We start from the raw sequence: 23876 nt of genomic DNA on the forward strand, positions 1-23876 counted from the left end.
TTTATTTTCTTTATTTTCTTTTTGTTTTGTTTTCTGATATCATGTATCTTGGGATATGATAGAAATGAATTGTTTGATATTATTTCTACATAATCTTCTTCCCAGTATCCAATGTACTTTTGTACATGTTTTTGTACCATTTACAATAAGAGTTTGTAAACAAAAAAAATTAGACTGTCATAGATAGCTCACCTATTGTACATGCTTTGCATCCAGTTCCACAGTCAATACACTCCCCATTCTCAGGGTCTTGCACTTGGCCTGGTTGTGAGTTTACAGGGAAGAGACAAGATAAAACATCACAAAGCCACAAATAACAGTTACATAACTCTTGAGAAAAATATATTCATACTTTTATTAACTTTCCCAAAGCCCATAAAGCTAGTTACAGGTATGAAAACCTTATGATGAAGAACCCATCATCCTGTGAGCAATGTGCAGTCCCAGGCAGCTCCTAAATATTTCCCTCCATCTTTGATACCTCACCCAGCGCAACGCAAGACCTCACCCAAGCTGTTTCTAGCCTTGCACCCACTAGTGATATTTGCTAATAAATAATGTTTTACAGGAAAAATGTTTCTGAAGCCAAAGTACACAAGAGTCTTTGACTGTATATTGAGGGTTAAAAGATGAGCCTGTAGGCAGGCGCAGTTTGTTTTCTCCTCTGCAGGTGGCCTTCTGGTCAATGGAGCAGTGTTCAAGTTGGCTACAATGCAGCCATCTGACCCTTGGCGACCATCTTGGGTCAGCAGGGTTTATATGAGTCCCTGTTCCCAGGTTTTGGCATGCTTTCTGTGAGTGATTAGTGTAGGGAGAGCTACCGCACTTGCCAGGGAAAGTACTTATCAGTAGAGAAAGGTTCCAGGCGAGAAGGGACAGGTTAAGAACCTGCTGCCCTGGAGGGAAACCTCCATACTTGGAACCATACCAGCCATGCTGCTCTCCTACCTCTGAGACAGACGCTGTCAGCATCTCTCCTCGGCCTCATTTTGAACTGCGCTGTGAGTGATTCCCTAAACGGCGTTCTCCTGCTAGGGTGTTTGTAACTTTGGCATTATGCTCAATACAAGTTTCAAGTTTATTGCAATTGGACTCTGTGTGATTACTGCCACCGCACCACGCTGCACATCCCAACAAGCCCACCACAGGCTGTGAAGTGCAGAAACAAACAATATGGAAATATGGAAAATACGGTGGTACAAATGTCTCCCATAAAACAATAGATCGTGAGACATCTTCTTGTCCTTTAAACAGCCCAAACTCGGCAAAATAAGAAGTACCATCGTCTGTTTGCTTTCCACCACCAACAATATTTTTGTGAGACATAATGAGAGTTTTTGACATTGAATGTATGTTGACACGTTGAAGTGCTCCAAGGTTGGTTCTAAATGCTGCAATGGGCAACTGAATCAGGGGAGGGCTTAGACTGCTTATGGTCAAGCTAAAAAAATGTAAACAACCTAATATACCAAAGGCCTTGCTCACAAAATTCTCTGTGATTCTTTCTTTATATATATTTTAACTTTAAATTATTTTTCAAGAATCATTTGTATGGTATGACAATTTGACGTTGGTTAAAGTCCTAACACATACATCATCTTACAATTATCAATAAAATGAACAGGTCTTTATGCCCTCACTGGTGATAGTTAGCGCTGACAATGTCTCAATTACTTATATTGTTCATTGTTCCTAAACAGGCATAAGGGAGACCCCAGGTGATTAAACCTCCATTTTACTAACATTATTTATACCTTTGCTATGCAGTCTGCTGTGTCTCCATGGCTTGTGAAGCAGCATTTCATATGATGGAAAGTGCAGAGTCAACATGTTTCTGCTGTATTCAGGATCCCTGCTGCATGTATTCCTCAGATAACAAGCAGAAGTGATGAATAACTTTTATTATACGATCACCACCACCTGTTCTATCTTATCTGAACAGTACAGCAAACTGAAAAAGGTTGCACCTTTGTGTGCTAAAATGTATTTATTCTGAATCTGTTTTTTACTGGTGTACTGCTTCACTCAGTGTATTTGGAAGGCTAACCTCACTTTAATTAATAATGTTCTATACATGTATAGGCTACTCACTGTAATGTCATAATTCAGTTATTGGTCTAATGACAAAGTAAGGAGACGTGGAATACAGAGTAAGTCTGAAATATAAGGGACCATTCATGCTGAGTGCAAAACCAGAGTGATATAGTGTGCTGGCAACTGTCCACTTTGACTGCAGTAAGCTGCCAGTAGAGGGCGGTGTGATGTGTGCTTCAGAGCTTCACACAGTTCACTTTTTTCTTTTTTTCTTTTGGCCAACTTTATTTAAAGTTCACAAAGTGACACCTCATTCATGTACTACGCAGCAGCATGTTGTGTTGACATGTGGTGCCTTCCTGTGCACTGTGATAAAATGAAGCATGTCTGCATTTAATTGCAGCTCACAGCACCGAACCACTGGATTGCACTGCAGTGCATACAGGGCACATAGAAACAATTGTTTTCTAGATGATCTAGTGGTGACTGGTATTCTTCCAGTGCAGGGAAAATGCCAGTGACATGTGTGAACAGGGCCCCATTCTTATGGTAGTAGTGTTTAACTGGAAAAAAACAGTAGCAGAATTGGAAAAGAGATGAAAAAGTCTTCTATAAAAATATATTTTGACTTTATATACATAAATGCCAGCCCTGCAAGTTTTTCACATTTTATCATCCAGGCTGGTTAAATGTTGGTTAGGTGGGAATCCTATGTACATGAGTGGGCTGACAGTGTCTTTGTATTACCTAAAGTGGGTTCTTTTCACCACCAAGTTAATATGGCTGGAGTTGCTCAGAGGATTCACTGCATACCACAGAACAACCATGCCAAACTCAAACAAAAGGTAGCCATTCACAGCTCAGTTGTCTCTCATTCAGCTCGCAAGCCAGGTGGTGCTTGCAAGGCTACCTATGGCTCCAATTTTGGCTGATTCAGAAAGTTTGAGCCACCTATGGCCAGCTTAAGCAATGGCGCAATTGCATGCTGTCTGCATTTAAGTGCATGTAAACCCTAACTAAGAACTTCTCTAATTGTATCCTTTTTTTGTCTGTATAACAGTGAAAGTGTTAGGTTATATCTGTTCAATAAGTGCAAAAAAATAACTGTTGATTTTGCCAGAAATCCTGTGAGCAGATGTCATGTACTCTCTGCTAAGCTGCACTCTTATCATTAGCATAGTTTCCTGTTCTCCCTGTGGACTATAAAACACCTCCCAACATATGTTATGGAATAAAGGAAATGAAGAGGTGTACTGTGGTCAGGGGCGGACTGACCATTTGGAAACTCGGTCACTCCCCGAGGTCAGTAGGGGGCCCCATGAGATGCCCCTGATACCTTTTTCATAGGCTTTTTTGAGTTGTGGCAAGGACACAGGGGCCCCATGATCCCCTATTGCCCAGGGGCCCCATGAGTTGTCAGTCCGCCCCTGACTGTGGTCTTTTCCTCTGGTGACAACATTGCTCCTCCATAGATACAGTACTGTGAGCAAGCATTGTCAGGATAGGAAAGTAAGTGTGTTGCTGGCAGGAGATCATCAGATGAAAATAAAACAAGATGAGTCTGAAAAAGGAAACTAATGCAGTCCCCACATCTAAGGACAGGTAAGATGCAATGTATTACAGTACTTCTTTATTCTTAGACTTAGACTAAGATAGACTTTAAAAAGAAACAGGTACTGAGAAATATTGAGATTGCTATTGCTGACCTTTCCTTCTGTAAAAGATAGTCATTTGGCTGCTATATTGATTCAATGGCTTTTAATAATTACACGTGTGTAGATGTGGCATTTTGACTTTTTCTCTGGTTCAGTGATTCAAAGTATTGAAGCCACAGACAATCAGGCATCTAATATTTTTAGAAGTAGATCAGTAATGACAGCCCCCATATTTTTCTCACTACCAGTTTCCTGTAATCCCATCAAGGATCATATTTTGCATTATTAAAAAATGCAGATGCTGCTTATACAAACACTGCTAAAAAAAAATTAAAGGAACACTTTTTAATCAGAGTATAGCATCAAGTCATTTAAACTCTTGGGATATTGATCTGGTCAGTTAAGTAGCAGAGGGGGTTGTTGATCAGTTTCAGCTGCTTTGGTGTTAATGAAATAAACAACAGGCTCACTAGATGGGCAACAGTGAGACAATTCCCCAAACAGGAATGACTTTACAGGTGGAGGCCACTTACATTTTTTTCCTTACTCATCTTTTCTGACTGTTTTTCACAAATTTTGCATTTGGCTGGGGTCAGTGTCACTACTGGTAGTATGAGGCTATACCTGGACCCTGGACAGGCAGTCCAACTTCTCCAGGAGGGCACATCGATACATGGCATTGCCAGAAGGTTTGCTGTGCCTCCCAGCACAGTCTCAAGAGCATGGAGGATATTCCAGGAGACAGGCAGTAAGTGTTTTCAAAGTGTTTCTTTAATTTTTTTGAGCAGTATATATTGAAAAATAATATTTTTCTGTCTACTAGATTATTTGAGCTTTCTCAATACCTAAATCTATATCCTATATTATAGAAAAGTGCAAGGCCAGGTTGCCTCACAAAAAACTGGGTGTAACTCTCTGGTTAAATAAAATCTCTTTGTCACTCTGCTTGGCCTCTATGGAGTCAGCCAGATGTAGCCAGGTATCAGATAAGTCATGGTAGCACTACCCCCTTAGGGATTGCTGATGAATTGAGCCCCCCTTTAGTCCTGCACAGCCAGTCATTTAGTATTTTTCTAAATGTTTTGTTATTTTATTGAGGGGATTAGAACTTGGATACGGTGAGGGGGGGGGTATAGGATGCTTAAGGGAACCGATATCTGAGGACAACATCCTGAACTATTCACAAGCTTCACTTCTCTGTTGCAGTCTCTGTTGGAATGCTAACCAGCAGCTCCTAGTTGTACCACCCCAGACATTAGATGGCCTCCTTTTCACCCAGCAATCTAGAGACATTTTCTTGAGCAGTGGATCTGGCTCCTGTCCCTTTATTTGAGGTGAACAGTCACTAGAAGAGGGCTAATCTGGTTTCCCACCAAAGTGCTCCTTCCCCTATCCACGCAGGGGGTGCAGGTGTACTCACTTAGATTCTCTCTTGTACCGCTTGCAGGTAGGCTGTTGCTCCCAGTCCTATCAGCTGGAGCTCCATCCCTGCCATACAGGTGGGTCCTCTCTCAGGGGGCCAGTGAGTCCCAAGTTTTCTTTCTTTCTAGCTTCAGGCTCACAGGCAGGCCCTATCTCACCAGGACTCCTGGCAGCCCTCCTCCTTTAGCCTCACATCTTCCTTCTGCTCTCTTGTTCTCCAACCACCACACTCCTGCTACTGAACAAATGTACATATTTACGCAAATTACATATATACATATTCTGTCTAATGCTAACTCACTGGCAGCAGGAACAATTAATGCAGATTTACCATGATTAAAAGGGTAAACCAACAAACCCAGACCAGCATATCTGGGGAAAAAAAACCTAAAACCTGGCTTAGTCCACACGAAATAACAACCCACTGGATCAGAGTCTCAATAGTATTTCCATGGGCTAGGCTGTCTACCTATGGATCCATCAGGTCTCTGGGTGGCCACTGAATAGCTTCAGCTTAGCTGATCTTCTTTTACAACCACCACCCGATCTTTGTGAATGGCCTGGCCCTTACTCCACTATCTTTTGATGTCCTAAAAGTGGGCCCAAATGAGGCCCTTCCAAATGAGGCCCTCTCAGGTGTTAGGGATGTGCATGTAGTCCCAGATCAAATCCTCCCAGACTTAGTGGTGTTACTTCGACTTTCTGTCTCTCCGATCTCTCACGACATAGCTATGAGATGCCAGGTCGCTGGGTAGAATATGGTTCAGAAACTCTTCACAATGTCCGCACCTGGCCCAAGCTCCAACCAGTGCAGTTGGCCTCCTGCACTCAGGACAAACCAGAAATATTTTTTCTGTGCCCTCGATCATTCCCAAAGCAAAGCAGCTGAGATGCTCGAGGCGGACTCCCGTGTCCAACAGGATCAGCTCAGGGCAATAGATTCTGGTTTAAACCAGCAAAATGCCCTTCATCTTTCTCCACTTACGCTCTCTTTGCATGTAGTGGATGTAGTTGGCGGTTTTAAGGACAGGCATTTTGGTGTGAACTTGGGCATGCTGGTGGGCATGGCCACTCCTCTCCTCATGATCTTTTGGCGCCAGCCATACAGCTGTGCTGGGACTTTCCCAACAAAGAATGAATCCCTGGTGTGCCTACTTAAACCAAGCTGCAAACGCAGTAATGGCTGTGTCCTGCTAGCAAGGCACTAACAGTTTGCTATCAGAGTTACCAAATTCAGTTCTCACAAGACAGTAAAGTATTTGTAATCCATTGGTCATAGCAAACAGGCAGATCAGTGATAAAGCAGTCACTTGTCTCCACCTGTACAGCAGTGCACAGACTGATTTGCAGCAATGAGCTGTACTGGTTGTTCCGGACAATGGCAAGCACATAAACGGTGAACACTTTACTGTCCCTTACAGTCACATAGCCTTTGGTGGTGTCCACCTGTAGAGCAGCCGAAGGATGTTTGTGTACTGATGAGCTGCCCTGGTTACTCCGGGCAACGGTGGGCAGGACAGCAAGTATATCGGACATTTCACTTGCGTTCAGCAGCACATACAAGGCACAGCCTTCCATTTGGGATTGGCTGAGGTACCTCAAGAGTGCAGCCAACCACTCCTCAGATCCACCCACTGCCTCCAAGGCCCTCCTTCAAACACCGCAGAGCAGGGGGAAATTCCAGAGAGGCCGGCCTGCAGAGTCTCTCAGCCCTGACCACAATTTGACCCCTCTGGCTATAACACCTGAGCTGCTAACAAGCTCCTGACTAACCACTGGAGTCTAGCTCCCCCTAGCTGTAGTAATAGGGTGCTACATCATTATGCAATTCAGGGACACTTACAGATGAGAGTATGAGTAATCCTTTTCTCCCTAGTGCCCAGTACTGGGACAGCGACATGACTTCCAGTTAGCAGAATGGATCCAATTCTACTGATAGTAGAGGATCTTGGGACCTGTAGTTCAATAGCCAATACATATATTCCTGCGTGCTGAAAAAACACATACCAGAGAGCTGGTGAATGAGAATGATTCTGGGAAAGCAGATATATTCCACAGCAAGGGAAAGGCTCACTCTTGTGTGCGGGATTCAGAGCTGGATTGCCATTTTACAGAGACAGATTGCAGGCCTACTGTTGCGGATCTCTGCACAGCAGCAACACCGATTGCCATGCAGGGGTCGCATCTGTCTTCTCTGCATTGAGATAGTCATTGTCTAGTCCTCACACAGGCATCACTGCTCGCCACGCTGACAGGCTGTCAGGCTATAACGCTACACATCTCTGCAAAACAGTCAACAGCAAGTGCACAAACTAATTTATCAGGAGACTTTTGCTTAGAGCAGTACCACCGCCCTGTTTAACTTCATTGAATTACCGGTATTTACTAGTGCTTATGGGTCCCACCATTGCTAGCAGAAGACAGTGGACACCACCATATCAGAAACTTTTTAACATCACAGTACTCAAGCTTCAATCTCTAGTTAAGGGACCTTTTCCTTTCTAAGACCATTGTTACTCAAAATAGGGTAACTACTGTACATATACAGTATTTATGCCGGAATATACATTTACATAACTCTCTGCATACCACTTGTAGCGCCGCTGGACCAGAGGGAGTTGATAAGTCAACAAGTCTTATCTCCCCCCTCTTACTGCCAGCGTTGCAATTGAATAGCCAAAACGTACTTCTCATTAAACATTGCTGATGGATTGTTTTGTATTGGACCATTGTTCTGCTTTTCTGCATTAATTGGGGTTGTGGACCCTAAACCCACTATTCTGTTGGTCTACTCTTTTCAACAAGTCTAATATAGAGGTGTTACTAAAGAATGTGTCTCTTGCATTATTATTCTCTAATATTGAAATATGTTTGATCCCAGAGTGTCAGATGTGTCGGGAGGCTTGCGAGGTCAGTGCAACCACTGGGGGCAAGCATCATCGAGCGGCCCCTAAGGAGGTAGCGCTACACATATTTATGTTCAAGTAGAACTACTACTTTTTTGGGATAGTAAGGGAGGGTTATAACCACTGTCAGTTTTTGTGCTATCTGTGCCCCATTGGGGAGATTCCCTTCACTTCCTATCCTATAGCCAAATAGGACATGAGATATAATCCCTCCAATGTGAGAGAACCTTTGGCTGTTACCAAAACAGAAACCTTTGCTTTTCCCAGCGGAAGATTTCCCCCCTGCTCTGTTGAAAACCCCAAATTTGGAATTTCCTTTCACCTTTACTCTCAGTGATAAATAGGATGAATAGAAAGGGAGCACAGACATGAATAAAAACCTGACAAGTGTTCTAATCCCTCTCCAGTTTATGTAAAAAAAGTTTACTTTTGTACTATGCAAAAAAAAAAAAAAAAAGATTTGCCTTTACTTGTACATCTATGAGGAGCAAAAGGCACATAATAACTACAGAAACAAGGTTTGTAAAAGGATGACCCTGTGTAGGTGGTTATACCTGTTGTTTATATCTGAAAAAGACACTGAAACAGCCTTCTATGGTTTTAAAATGAGAAGGAGGAATTCTGCTCAACAAAGGTACATTTACAGCATGCACTATATGGGCGACAGTCCCGCCCTGCTCTATAAAAACTATATATATATTCTTTATACAGATATGTGCAAACATGTGCTAAATGACTTACTTGCTTGTAAGAAAATAGAACATAGTCAATTTACAATTTTATATATAGGCAAAAGAAATTATTTTTATCTTGCTGCTACTAATATTTCAGATTTTATTGGATCAAATAGATTCCCACTGATGTTTAAGAACCCCCCAGGCCCTTTATAGATAACTTCATGAGGCTGACCACATGTGTCAAACACAAGCCTGCCAGGCCATTTCATGTGGCCCTTGAACCTCTCCTGCAGTTGTGGCACCTCCTTGTCTTCGCCCCACCTTGTCTCAGCAGTTGGCAGCAGAGAGGAAGACAGATCTCCTCCACCAGATCCTCCGCTTCTTTCTCTGTGCAGTAGTGGACAGGCTCATCTGTGCCCATGCCCCCCCCCCCAATCTAAGCTGTTAGCAGCAAAGAGGAGGACAGAACTCCAATTACAGATTCTGCACCTCTCTGTGCAGTCGCTGCACCCCTTTGTCTCCGCCTCCCCCCCCTGGTCTCAGCATTCAGCAAATTCTAACCCTGCTGTTGTCCTCCTCCAGGCCATGCACTTTCTGCTTCCCAGTTTCTCCCCCAGCCTGTTCCCAGCAGCAGCATAAGGTAAGGGGGGTGCACTGTGATGTAAGGATGGGTGGGGAACTCTTGACTTCTGATGATGTGGGAACTCTTGACATCTGATGTAAGGTGGTGGTGGGAACATCTTATAATTTTAATAAGAGTAATAAAACTCTATACCAATTGAAAAAGAAGGTCGCACACTGATGGTATCATCCACAAGAAACTTTATTGGAGATTGCTCAGACAGAACACTTTGGCAGAACCATGTTCCGCTTCAGCAGTATCTAATAAAGTTTCTTGTGGATAATGCCAGTGGTGTGCGACCCTTCATTTCAGAATTGTATAATCTCCTAAAGGAGTGTGAGTGGGCTCCATGCTGATCTACACTTGCCCATCACAGGTTAAGTCCTAAGTTATTACTAAAACCAGTAATAACCAAATGCAGAGGCAATTATTTCATAGGATAAAGAGTAAATACATTTATACAGTCTTACAGTTACAACCAAACCTTTGAGGTCTACCAGAATGCTGATGTGGCCCGCAATGAAATTGAGTTTGATACCCCGACCTAAAACATAAACAAGTACAGAGACAAGAATTCTGGGATTCAGAGGGGATTTAACTATTCAGGACATGAGATCACTTGATGATCTCATGGAATTATGAGAGGAAGGCAATAATGAAATCAATGAGGGTGAAAGTGATGTCCTACACCGGAGCCGGCATCATGACGTCATTGGCGTTGCAACGTCATTGGTGTTGTGGCGTCATTGACATTGGGCACGGCGGGAGGAACTCATATTTAAAGGAACTAATCTGGTATAGTTGTTGTTAGATGGGGTGGTGGTGTTGCGGCGTTGGAGCACGCTGTGGTGAGACCTTAAGAACACTATTCCAAGCTGGTGGTTGGTATTGTATTTTAGGTTTCCCACTATTATTCAAAGTAATGCTTTTGGTGTTTTTGTTTCTTAGCATGTGTCTATCCTTTGAGGATTGGGCTCTTATGTGGCCTTGGTTTACTGCTGCCACCTCCCCCTTTGGGTGTTTCCAATTACATGATTGAGGCAAATTCAGTATTGTCCCTATTATTAATATTTATTGGTAGGCTGATTGGTTTCACCAGTTTTTTGCTCAGATTTATTACATATATTTTGTTCTAGTGTTCTACTTGTACCGGTATTTCTGGCTCTTTCTTTTCCCTGATGTAATGCTATTAGTATGGCAGTGATAATCAGCCTTCCACGAGCAGTTATTTTTTGATACATCTCCATCTTTAAAAGGTATAATTTTCTTGCCTCAAACTTGGAATATTTTGGGTGGCAGTTGATATCCTATTCTTGTATATTTTTGCAGTAAACCTATGGGCTCCTTCACCAACCATTTGAGCTGTCTTTATGTCCAGGCTGATTTAAGGACTCCCTGTTCCTTTAAACTACCTACTAATTGGCTTGCATATAATGTGTATAATTGAGCCAGTCATGCTATTGCTGGTAAGTTGCCCTTCAGTGATTTTTGAGACATGCCTATGATATACACAACATCTAGTTTATTTATGTTCTAGTATTGATTCACATATTTTGGATATTCAATCTGTTCAATATATTTATTGACATATTTTGTAATTAGCATGATTTGTTGTTGTAGGTGCTATATCTAATATTTCCTGAAGAAGCTTTAAAATAGGCGAAATATGTTGAGAAATAATGCACCGGATTTGTATTACAGAATGAGTAACATCACCAAGGTTTTGATACTCAAATATATATTTTTATATTGTGACCGAAATAAATGTTGTATTTTTAGTTACAACTTTCTCATTATTGATGGCACCCGTAAAGTCCTGCCCACTTTCTTTTCATTAGTGAGGAGTTTATTCTCCTCCTCTTTATCTTTCTTTGTGTCCCCTCCTCCCTTTTCCTGCATTTATAAACAAGTATGCTTACCTACCTCCGTGCTCTCTCTCCTTCTTCTATTGTCCACTTCATGGTGCCTGTCTGCTTCATGTGCCATTGTTCCAACACAGCCATTTTGAAATTATTTCTCAGGGTCCATTAACAATACAGTCCTATTGTTCATGTGCAAGATGAAGCCCATGACGTCATGCAGCTCACCTTGCTCTTGTGCTACACGTAACATATGTCTATTGTCTATGTCTATTTTGTACGCGATCTCCCTGAAGGCACTGATGACATTGCCTTCCCAGAGGGCATCAGTGCAACTGGGGTTGTATCATCAGTGCCTTCAGAGAAACCAGGAAGTGCACAAGGTAAGTATTTATTACAGGTAATTACAGTGAGGAACAGAAGTATTTGAACACCCTGCGATTTTGCAAGTTCTCCCACTTAGAAATCATGGAGGGGTCTGAAATTCACATTGTAGGTGCATTCCCACTCTGAGAGACAGAATTAAAAAAAAAATCAGGAAATCACATTGTATGATTTTTAAAGAATTTATTTGTCTTGCACTGCTGAACATAAGTATTTTAACACCTAAGAAACAGCAAGAATTCTGGCTCTCAAAGACCTGTTTCTGTGCCTTTAAAAAGTCCACCTCTACTCCACTCATTAATCTAACTTAGTAGCACCTGTCTGAGCTCTTTAAAGACACCTGTCCACCCCACAGTCAGTCAAACGCCAACTACTACCATGGGCAAGACCAAAGAGCTGTCAAAAGACACCAGAGACAAAATTGTGGACCTCCACAAGGCTGGAAAGGGCTACGGGGCAATTGCCAAGCAGCTTGGTGAAAATAGATCAACTGCTGGAGCAATTGTTAGAAAATGGAAGAGGCTAAAGACGACTGTCAGTCTCCCTTGGACTGGGGCTCCTTGCAAGATCTCACCTCGTGGGGTATCACTGATGATAAGAAAGGTGAGGAATCAGCCCAGAACTACAAGGGAGGAGCTGGTCAATGACATGAAGAGAGCTGGGACCACAGTTTCAAAGGTCACTGTCGGTAGAACACTACGCCATCATGGTTTAAAATCATGCATTGCACGGAAGGTTCCCCTGCTCAAGTCATCACATGTCCAGGCCTGTCTGAAGTTTGCCAATGACCATCTGGATGATCCAGAGGAGGCATGGGAGAAAGTCATGTGGTCAGATGAGACCAAAGTAGAACGCTTTGGTCTAAACTTCACTCGTCGTGTTTGGAGGAAAAAGAAGGATGAGTTGCGTCCCAAGAACACCATCCCTACTGTGAAGCATGGGGGTGGTAACATCATGCTTTGGGGGTGCTTTTCTGCGAAGGGGACAGGACGACTGCATTGTATTAAGGAGAGGATGAATGGGGCCATTTATTGTGAGATTTTGAGCAACAACCTCCTTCCCTCAGTCAGAGCATTGAATGGGTTGTGGCTGGGTCTTCCAACATGACAACGACCTGAAGCACACAGCCAGGATAACCAAGGAGTGGCTCCGTAACAAGCATATCAAGGTTCTGGAGTGGCCTAGCCAGTTTCCAGACCTAAATCCATTAGAACATCTTTGGAGGGAGCTGAATCTCCATGTTGCTCAGCGACAGCCCCGAAACCTGACAGATCTAGGGGAGATTTATGTGCAGGAGTGAGCCAAATTCCCTGTTGCAGTGTGTGCAAACCTGGTCAAGAACTACAGGAAAAGTTTGACCTTTGTAATTGCAAACAAAGGCTTCTGCACCAAATATTAACACTGATTTTCTCAGGTGTTCAAATACTTATGTTCAGCAGTGCAAGACAAATAAATTCTTTAAAAATCATACAATGGGATTTCCTGAATTTTTTTTTTAATTCTGTCTCTCAGAGTGGGAATGCACCTACAATGTGAATTTCAGACCCCCCCATGATTTCTAAGTGGGAGAACTTGCAAAATTGCAGGGTGTTCAAATACTTCTGTTCCTCACTGTACATAGCACCATCGACTTACACAGTATTTTACATATATATTGTACATTCACATCAGCCCCTAATCCTCAAAGCGCATACAATCTAAGGTCCCAAACCCACATTCATACATACACATACTGTATTAAGGCCAATTTAGACAGGAGCCAATAAACCTACCATCATGTCTTGGGTGTGTGGGAGGAATCCCACACAGAACACGCAAACTCCAGAGTGCTGCTAGGCAGAAGTGCTAACCACTTAGCCACTCTGCTGCCCAAATAAATAAAACACTTAAAGTGTCAGATGATTTCACATCAGCATGCAGAGATGTATGTTGATGTGAGTTTTAGCAAAATAGGGTAAAGGTCCACCTTAAAGAAAAAGGGTGTTACGATGAACAGTTGGGTGTCTTACATAAGTGATGACAGAGCTCCCTGCAGATTTTGCTGAAACTACTTGGCATTTAGGTGTTAATTTCTGTCTGTAGGCCTAATTAATTTTTTGGAACATATACTACTTTTGGCATCTGTACTACACTATATTGCCAAAAGTATTGGGACGCCTGCCTTTACACACACATGAACTTTAATGGCATCCCAGTCTTAGCCCATAGGGTTCAATATTGAGTTGGACCTCCCTTTGCAGCTATAACAGCTTTAACTCATCTGGGAAGGCTGACCACAAGGTTTAGGAGGGTGTCTATGGGAATGTTTGATCATTCTTCCAGAAACTCATTCGTGATGCCTTAAAAGTTCCCTTCACTGGAACTAAGGGGCCAAGCCCAACCCCTGAAAAATAGCCCCACACCATAATCCCCCCTCCATCAAACTTTACACTTGGCACAATGCAGTCAGGCAAGTACTGTTCTCCTGGCAACAGCCAAACCCAGACACATCCATTAGATTGTCAGACAGAGAAACGTGATTCATCACTCCAGAGAATATGTCTACACTGCTCTAGAGTACAGTGGCAGCGTGCTTTACACCACTGCATCTGACGCTTTGCAGTGCACTTAGTGATGTAAGGCTTGGATGCTGCTTCTCAGCCATGGAAATCCATTCCATTGAAGCTCTCTACGCACTATTGTTGTGCTAATCTGAAGTCCACATGAAATTTGGAGGTCTTTAGCTATTGACTCTGCGGACAGTTGGCGACTTTTGTGCACTGTGCGCTTCAGCATGAGCTGACCCCGCTCTGTCATTTTACATCGCCTACCACTTTGTGGCTGAGTTTCAGTTGTCCTCAGTTGCATCCACTTTGTTACAATACCACTAACAGTTGTAATATTTATATTTAGTAATATTTAGTAGCAAGGAAATGTTATGGATGTACTTATTTCACAGATGGCCGCCTATCACGGTAAAACGCTTGAATTCACTGAGCTCTTGAGAATGACCCATTCTTTCACAAATGTTTGTAGAAGCAGTCTGCATGCCTAGGTGCTTGATTTTATACACCTGTGGCCATGTAGGTGGTTGGAACACCTGAATCCAATGATCTCGAGGGGTGTCCCAATACTTTTGGCAATATAGTGTATCACCCCATTCAATGTTTTCATTACAAAGACAAACACACTTACTATATCCAGGGCCAGTGCTAGATTATTTTGCTCCCTAGGCAAGACCAACTAATTGCACCCCCCCCCCCCCCAAAAAAAAGTGACTATATCACATGCATCAGGCCTAAGCAAAAGTAATGTAAATAGGACAGGCAGTATCTCAGCTCTAGAGATTTCAGGTTACTATAGTCAAATCAGTGAGTTGTCATTCCTGTTTGCTAATGGCAGCTGCACTTTAATGCTGCAAGTGCAATTTCTTCTGCTCTGTACCCCAGACCTCCAGGTTTGTGTATGTCATTGTATCACCTGGGCTCAACAAAATATCTATTAGGCTTCGTTATCATTTATGCAGTTTGCTTTTTGTCCATTTTGCAGTGCTTTTTCGCAGTTCATTTTGCATTTTTCTACATGCTTTTTTGACGTGTTTTTGGTGCGTTTTAACCCCCTTTATACATTTTGGTCAGCTCTTTTTTTTTGTTAAAGTGGATTTTTTTTTGTTGCTGGGCAGAATAAAAATGCAAAATGCAAAGAGCAGCAAAAATGCAACACAAACGCACTACCATGCATTTCAGCAGCTTCTCCATTGAACTCTATTGTAGCAAAAATGCTGCTTTTTGCTATTAAAGTCCCTGACCCTTTCCAAGAATGCAGCAGCTCAAAAAAGCATAGATGTGAACATGTTCAATAGAAAACCATGTTAATGGACTGTAGTGTGTTCCTGCAAAAAGCAAAACATTAAAAAACACATTGGTGTAAACGAAGCCTAATGCAGGCCATAGATGGGTCAAAAATCAGCCGAGGAAAAAATCATCCGCACCGTTAATGGGTTAATTAGTTGGCCGTTTTTCTGGATTTTGTCAGATTTTTTTCATCGGTAAAGTTGGAAAAAAATTGGCCGATTTTGCCGATCAGCCGTTTTTCGCGGCAATGATGGGCAAATCGGCCGATCTTTTTACCGATAAAAAATCTGCGCATGAGCCGTGACCTGCAAGAAAAAGGAGAAGGGGCTCTCAGCAGGGACAGAAGTAAATAAATGCTGGCCGTAGACAAGAAGAAAGTCGGCCAATTTTTTTTACTGTTGGTGGTAACGTCGGCCTATTGAACGACCGATTTTTCATTTTTTTGTTAAAAAACGGATGGTTTTCTGCCCGTCTATGGTCTGCATAAGAGGGTCCTGGGAAAAAGCATCAACCTTTGGTAACAATTTCCACCTGTTCTAAGTTTGACAATTACTACTATATGTCCAAGAGTCAAAAGTCCTACTGCTAGTAGACAGCACCAATTTTTCACTGAAGTTTTACACATCTTAGCAGTTTGGTCAAGTCCTGAAATTCAGATTTGTGGTTATCTTATTAACACTATTATATCGAATGTTCAGGATTAGCAACAGGTAAGAATTGGATCGCATAGGTATTCACACCTATGAAATCCTATTCTGTACATCGCACCACGTTTTGCGGACCGCTTTTGGGGTGTTGTTAACATACACTTCTGCAGCGGTTCGCATGAACGAGGTGTGATTCTGATGTGATGCGGAACACTGAAAAGGCTGTGAATTCCACACCACATCAGTGAGAACCAGGGCTTAAAGTAGTAAAATTGCTTCAAAATCGCACACCATGTATCATTTCATGTGCCACTGATCACTAATGTGCAAGGTACAGTTGCAAGAAAAAGTATGTGAACCCCTTGGGATTACGTGGAGTTTTGCATGAATTGGGCATAAAATGTTTACATGTTATGTGCAATTAAACCATGGCAACATCTAATGTTTGTGTAGTATTATGTTCAGCAGACTGTGTTCTTCTATTGTTGTGACTTAGATGACGTTCAGAGCACATTTTATGCCCAATTCATGCAAAACTCCACGTAATCCCAAGGGGTTCACATACTTTTTCTTGCAACTGTATATCCAAAAAATTACATGTTTAGCTTAGTACCTTGTAGGCAGTGTACTAAATAGCATTCTCCACTTTGAAGCTTGTAGTTGCTTTTGCATTTCTGACAGCTATTGGCGTTAGAGCAGAGATCACAGTTCAGTGGGCACGATTCGCAAGTGTAGGTGTTCCGCTCTGGGTAAAAGCCACGAGGACAGTGCAGCTTGCAGCGGCCTCGGTGAAGAAAGCGTTCCGTCCCATCTTCATCTATTGAATCAAAATAAAATATTTCATAAGCTTTTCATTTATTAAAGTATGTCTAAAAGCAAAACATTTATTTTATTTTTTAAATAATAGAGGAGAGTTAAATACATACAGTAATGAAGATTTCCCTTCCTATCCTGTCCTATGGACTTAGGGCTCATGTACACTGCAGCTGATAAACTCACGTTTCGGAGCTGTTCAGCATTTTTTTCAGAAGCCCCTGAACTCTCCCTAATGTTTTTCTATGTGTCCATGTACACTATGTCGTTTGCAGTCGTTTACAGGCAGTTGAGTGTACAGTAGTTTTTTTGAACAAACCAAACTTCCGCTCAGGAGTAGATTTTACCGGAGTTTCAAACACCAAACGCTTGTAAACGCAGTTAACCGCGTTTATAAGCATTTGCATTTAGAAGCGTTTTTTTAACTGTTCCATGTCCAGATGCTGTCCAGAGCCTTTTTTCATCATCATAAATGCACGAAAAGCGTTTTCCATGTATTCAAATTGACCTAGTACACCAGCGCAGTCAGTTCCAGGTTTCACGTGAAGCAAAAAATGGTAGAACGCGCCGCATTATGCTCATGATGGGATCCATAGTGAATATAACCAGAAAAGACAGCTCATCTCAACACATACTGCTCTCCCTGCTTCTGCTCTCTCTATTCCTCTCAAAATGTCTGAAATAGTTAATTATTTACTATTTTTCAGTGTATTCTGGGCATTTGGGAAGGTCTCCCGAGGTTATCTTTTAAAAATGCTTCTAAATGCAAATGCACATAAACGCGGTATGCAAACGCAACTAAACTGATGTTTTTTAACCTATGTTTTCCAGCGGTCAGTTTCCATCATTCAGAAGGGTTTTTCAAACGGCCCATGTACATCATCCTTAGGGCTCATGTACACTGCAGTTCCTAAACTGACATTCAGGAGCTGTTTAGTGTTTTTTTCAGCAGGCCCTGAACTCTCCCTAATGTTTTCCTATGTGTCCATGTACATATACAGTAGTTGTTTACAGGCAGTTGAGTTTACAGTCGTTTTTTTTTTAACGCACCAAACTTGCGTTCAGTAGATTTTACTGGCTTCTCAAACGCAAAAGCTTGTAAACGCGTGTAAACTCAGTTAACCGCGTTTATAAGCGTTTGCATTTAGAAGCGTTTTTTTTAACTGTTCCAATTCCAGATGCTGTCCAGAGCCTTTTTTCATCATCAGAAATGCATGCAAAGCATTTTCCAGGTATTCAAATGGACCTAGCACACCAGCGCAGTCAGTTCCAGGTTTCACGTGAAGGAAAATGGTAGAACGTGCCGCATTATGCTCATGATGGGATCCATAGTGAACACAACCAGAAAAGACAGGTCATCTCAACACATACTGCTCTCCTTGCTTCTGCTCTTTCTATTCCTCTCAAAATGTCTGAAATAGTTAATTATTTACTGTTTTTCAGTTCATTCTGGGCATTTGGAAATGTCTCCTGAGGTTATCTTTTAAAAATGCTTCTAAATGCAAATGCACATAAACGCGCTTAAACGCAGGATGCAAACGCGGCTAAACTGACGTTTTTTAACCTATGTTTTCCAGCAGTCAGTTTCCATTATTCAGAAGCGTTTTTCAAATGCCCCGTGTACATGAGCCCTTACCAGGAAGTTAAAGGATATCTTTCCAATATGAGAGAAACCCTTCCTAGACAGTTGTCATGGGAACAAGTGTGTCCACTGGAAGATATCTGCTCTATTCCTGTTCTAGTGATCAGTAAACATTTTTAGATTTACCCTCACTTTCATTCCTGGTGACATTGGTGATCAGGACAATTTGGTTAAATCTCCTTAGCAGAGACACAGAAATAAAGCCTGGCAGGGGTTCTAGCCTCCTACCACTCTTTGCCAATCCAAAAAAAGATTTGCCTTTAGTTATATTTTAATTTGCTGTTTAGAGTGTTACTAAACCCACAACAGTAAAATCTGTCTGTATATGCAGTAAAGCATGCTTTATATATTCCCTGTTGAACCTAAAGGGTTAATCCTCTTCATTTTGTAAAAATGCTGCTTGATCCTGACTTCTATGATCCTCCCCTTCTTCCATAGCCCCCCTTTTATCTCCTGATAAGACATATCATGTGGAGACACTCTGCACATGCTCGGTGTGGTATGTATCGCTAGAGAGTTTTTTATTTTCTTGGGAGAGTGCATGTGATCAGCACAGGACCAATCAACACTGTCCAGACAGAGGGTCAGGGGTCCTGCAGGCTCATAGGGGAGAATGAAAACTCCTCCTACAAGCTTTAACCAGGGCTCTGCTGGACACTGATAGAAGTCACAAGACTGATATAATTGCTGATGAGGAAAGGTATTTAGCAGTTTATATTTACTAAAATAGTTGCATTTCCATGTTCTGTGTACTGCGGGAGACCAGATATAGTGAATGCAGGGTTCTGGGTTTAAGTTCAACTGCAGTCAAAACATTTTTCACTTCCTAGGAGGACTGAAAGTGATGTTAAATCTCTCCAATGGGAACAAAAATAAAAACAAGGACACCTATTTAGCAGAGTGGGAAAGGGTTAGATTATTTGAATATTCTCTTCAATGATTCAATATGTGAAAAGCGAAATCCTGTTTGCTCCTTTATCTGCACATGTCTGCATAATTGAATATTCACACAATATATTTGGTTTGATTTACTAAAGGAGTTGAAAATCTTACGCAATATATTGTGTGAACATTCACTTTAATTATCTAATCATGTCTAGAAGGAAATAAAAAGGAATATTTTTTCACATGGTTGGATAATTGAAGTGATTATCCACATTTATGTGTGAAGATTCTCAAATCCTTTAATAAATCAGCCCAAATGTTTTCAGTGTCCTCTGTACTTTTCTGTTCCCTTTGTCCCTGCTCTCTTGTTTTTTGTCATCAAAGGGACAGGAAGTGAGGGAAATCTTCCCAATAGGGTTACAGTCTGAAATAACAAAACAGATATGCTTAAAGTGATTCTAAAGGGTAAAATAAAAAAAAAAACATTTCATACTTACCTGCTCTGTGTAGTGGTGTTGCAGAGAGCAGTCCAGTTCCTCTAGTTTTAGGGACCCCCACTGGCAGTCCTGGCTCCTCACTCCTGCCAAATGCCCCCAATAGCAAGCCTCTTGCTATGGGGGAATTCAAATAGGCTCGCTCCAGATCCACGTTCCTATGAACGGACATTGTCCATTCACACATAGAGCGCATCTAGACCCCACCCCCACTCTCTCCTCATTGGCTCACTGGCTGTGATTGACAGCAGCAGGATTCAATGACTTCTGCTGCTGTGGGAGCCAATGAAGTGAGAGAGTCCCAGGGCAGCTGAGGCTCCTGTGCATATTGCTGGATCCAGAGGGGAGGGCTCAGGTTAGTATAAAGGGGGGGCTGAGGGAGGAGATTCACCCAGAAGGTTTTTTTACCTTCATGCATAGAATGCATGAAGGCAAAAAAAAACCCTGTATTTAGAACCACTGTAGCCTCCCTAGCAGTCTGATTATGTTATTATTTCTGTACTCAAAGCGGTAAATTTTTTTGCGTGGAAATATGTATTTTTTTTATTGGAGGCCTGTAATTTTTAGGAATAACTCATTGAAATCCGTCCGAACAAGGGTCTAGTAAACATCATGGGTATGTTAAAATTTGAAACATAATATAATAATAAATTTAATTCAATAATATAATCAAACCAAAAACACTGAAATTTGAAATATAGCGCCAAGTTCGCACATCACTGAGCAAAGTCGCATAATTGTTTTCAGTGTCTGATGACGAATTTCCCCACGAATCATTATCACTCAATTCTGCAAGTGGTTCTGATTTACTATCGCTGTTCTCTAGCTGGTCTAAAACCGCTTTTGACCTAAAGGGACGCTTTTTGGACACCATGGACATTTCTCAGTTTCCAGGCAGAAAGAACAGTAAAAATGCAGGCAGGGCACAGGACAAAGCACTCGGGACAAAATGTATGTGAAATGGTTTGATACAGTAATGTTTTACTCTGTGATTTTAGTGTATTTAGTGAATGTCACTTTTTCACATTTTTTAATTTCCCGCAATTCTGTCCCCGTACGTACTGACGGTGCGGGGAACAGAATCCAGAAGGCAGATGCTGGCATCGGCCAGAGGACATTGCCGGGGACACTGCAGGAGGGACATCATGGGAGCGAAGGACATGGTAAGTGAAGAAGAGATCCCGGAGCAGCGCTACAGGGTATTCACGAGTGTAACTCAGGGTTACCGCTTGTGGTGCTGAAACTTTACCCCGAGCTACACTCGAGAATACCTCCAGGGAGGTTAAAGTAAAAATCCTCTCTTGCAGTAGGGTTATCCCTGGACTGCAATGCTTCCATACACGTGTACATCTACTTGTTTCTCCACTTCCGCAGGCTCCTTCTATGCTGCTATATTTGGTCCCCACAATTACCTCTTTCCTATGCTCCAGAAGTTGCAGGTCGTCTGACATCATCATGTATAAAGCAGAGCCCCTAGCCCTGCCCTGAATGTGAGGACCTCAAGGGGCAATCCACTGTTGGGCTGAAGGGGAGAAGAGGAGAGCACCAGCTGCCAGGGAAGCAGGAATAGGATAACCAAAACAGCTAGACCTAAATCAGCACTTAACCTTTGCAGTGCAGGGGCAGTCCCATTGCAAGAGAGGATTATTCCTTTCTCTGGAGATGAGCTTTAATATTTCCTGGTCTATACAAAAATTAAAAAAATCTATATGGAGTATAATACCATTGTACTATGCTCAAAAATATTAAAGCAACACTTTGAAAACACATCAGATCTCAATAGGGAAAAATATCATGCTGGATATGTATACTGATATGGACTGGGAATTGTGTTAGGAACATAAGGATGCCCTATTGTTTGACGGAAATGAAAATTATCAACCTACAGAAGACTGAATTCAAAGACACCCTGAAAATGATGCAGCAGACTAGTCCATTTTGCTGAAATTTCATTGCAGCAACTCATAATGGTACTCAGTAGTTTGTATGGCCCCCACATGGTTGTATGTATGCCTGACAATGTTGTGGCATGCTCCTAATGAGATGAGGGATGGTGTCCTGGGGTATTTCCTCCCAGATCTGGACCAGGGCATCACTGAGCTCCTGGAAAGTCTGAGGTGCAACCTGGCGGTGTCAGATGGATCGAAACATGATATCCTAGAGGTGTTCTATTGGATTTAGGTCATGCGAGCAAGGGGGCCAATGGTATCAATTTATTCATCCTCCAGGAACTGCCTGCATACTCTCACCACATGAGGCCGGGCATTTTTGTACACCAGGAGGAACCGAGAACCCACTGCACCAGCGTAGAGTCTGACAATGGGTCCAAGAATTTCATCCTGATACCTAATGGCAGTCAGGGTGCCATTGTCTAGCATGTAGAGGTCTGTGCGTCCCTCCATGGATATGCCTTCCCAGACCATCACTGACCCACCACCAATATGGTCATGTTGAGCGATATTATAGGCAGCATAACGTTCTCCAGACCCTTTCACATCTGTCACATGTGCTCAGGGTGAACCTGCTCTCATCTGTGAAAAGCACAGGACGCCAGTGGCGGACCTGCCAATTCTGGTGTTCAATGGCAAATGCCAATCTAGCTCCATGGTGCCAGGAGTGAGAAAAGGGCTCAATAGAGGTTGTTGGGTCCTCAGGCTACCCTCATGAAGTCTGTTGCTGATTGTTCGGTCAGAGATATTCACAACAGTGACCTGCTGGTGGTCATTTTGTAGGGCTCTGGCAGTGCTGATCCTGTTCCTCCTTGCACAAAGGAGCAGAAAGCTCTCCTAGAGTAACCATCTGTCTCCTGGAATCTACTCCATACTTTTGAGACTGTGCTGGGGGACACAGCAAACCTTCTGGCAATGGCACATATTGATGTGCCATCCTGGAGGAGCCTGTGCAACCTCTGTACGGTCCAGGTATTGCCTCATACTACCAGTAGTGACACTGACCCTAGCCAAAGGCAAAACTAGTGACGAACAGTCAAAAAAGATGAGTAGGGAAAAAAATGTAAGTGGCCTCCACCTGTAAAACCATTCCTGTTTGGGGGGTTCGTCTCACTGTTGCCCATCTAGTGAACCTGTTGTTAATTTAATTAACACCAAAGCAGCTGAAACTGATTAACAACCCCCTCTGCTACTTAACTGACCAGATCAATATCCCAGGAGCTTAATTGACTTGATGTTATACTCTAATTAAAAAGTGTTCCTTTAATTTTTTTGAATGAGAGACAACTGAGCTGTGTATGGCTACCTTTTGTTTGAGTTTGGCATGGTTGTTCTGTGGGATGCAGTGAATATTCTGAGCACTTCAGCCATATTAACTCGGTGGTGAAAAGAACCCACTTTAGGTAATACAAAGACACTGTCAGCCCACTCATGTACATAGGATTCCCACCTAACCAACATTTAACCAGCCTGGATGATAAAATGTGAAAAACTTGCAGGGCTGGCATTTATGTATATACAGTCAAAATATATTTTTATAGAAGACTTTTTAATCTCTTTTCCAATTCTGCTTCTGTTTTTTTCCAGTTAAACACTACTACCATAAGAATGGGGCCCTGTTCACACGTGACACTGACCCTAGCCAAATGCAAAACTAGTGAAAAACAGTCAGAAAAGATGAGTAAGGAAAAAAATGTAAGTGGCCTCCACCTGTAAAACCATTCCTGTTTTGGTGGTCATCTCACTGTTGCCCATCTAGTGCACCTGTTGTTACTTTCACTAACACCAAAGCAGCTGAAACTGATTAACAACCCCCTCTGCTACTTAACTGACCAGATCAATATCCCAGGAGTTTAACTGACTTGATGCTATACTCTGATTAAAAAGTGTCCCTTTAATTTTTTTGAGCAGTAACCAATTACAATACATATTCAGATATCATTGTTCCGGATTCCAAAGCTTCAAATAATTTGCTGAAAATTGTTCATTTGTCTGTAGTGCAAACATTCCATACCTTAATTATGACCAAAAAGGCTGTAACCCAAAAAGTAAAA

The 23876-nt window shown here is 42.2% G+C and overlaps 1 protein-coding gene across 1 annotated transcript in view; it reads right to left on the bottom strand.

Moving 5' to 3' along the window:
• Positions 1-23876, bottom strand: part of LOC149447572 (proprotein convertase subtilisin/kexin type 5-like) — a 150300-nt gene that overhangs the window by 120323 nt on the left and 6101 nt on the right. The window contains exons 2-3 of the mRNA XM_089652432.1: positions 16653-16856; positions 193-261 (exon numbers count right to left, since the gene is read on the bottom strand). Of these exons, the coding sequence (XP_089508558.1) occupies positions 193-261; positions 16653-16856 (273 nt within the window). The remainder of the gene's footprint in view (positions 1-192; positions 262-16652; positions 16857-23876) is intronic.

Source organism: Staurois parvus, unplaced genomic scaffold (assembly GCF_062004578.1).
Source record: "Staurois parvus isolate SC_StPar_1 unplaced genomic scaffold, SC_StPar_1.0 ptg000682l, whole genome shotgun sequence".
In the NCBI taxonomy this organism is placed as follows: Eukaryota; Metazoa; Chordata; class Amphibia; order Anura; family Ranidae; genus Staurois; species Staurois parvus.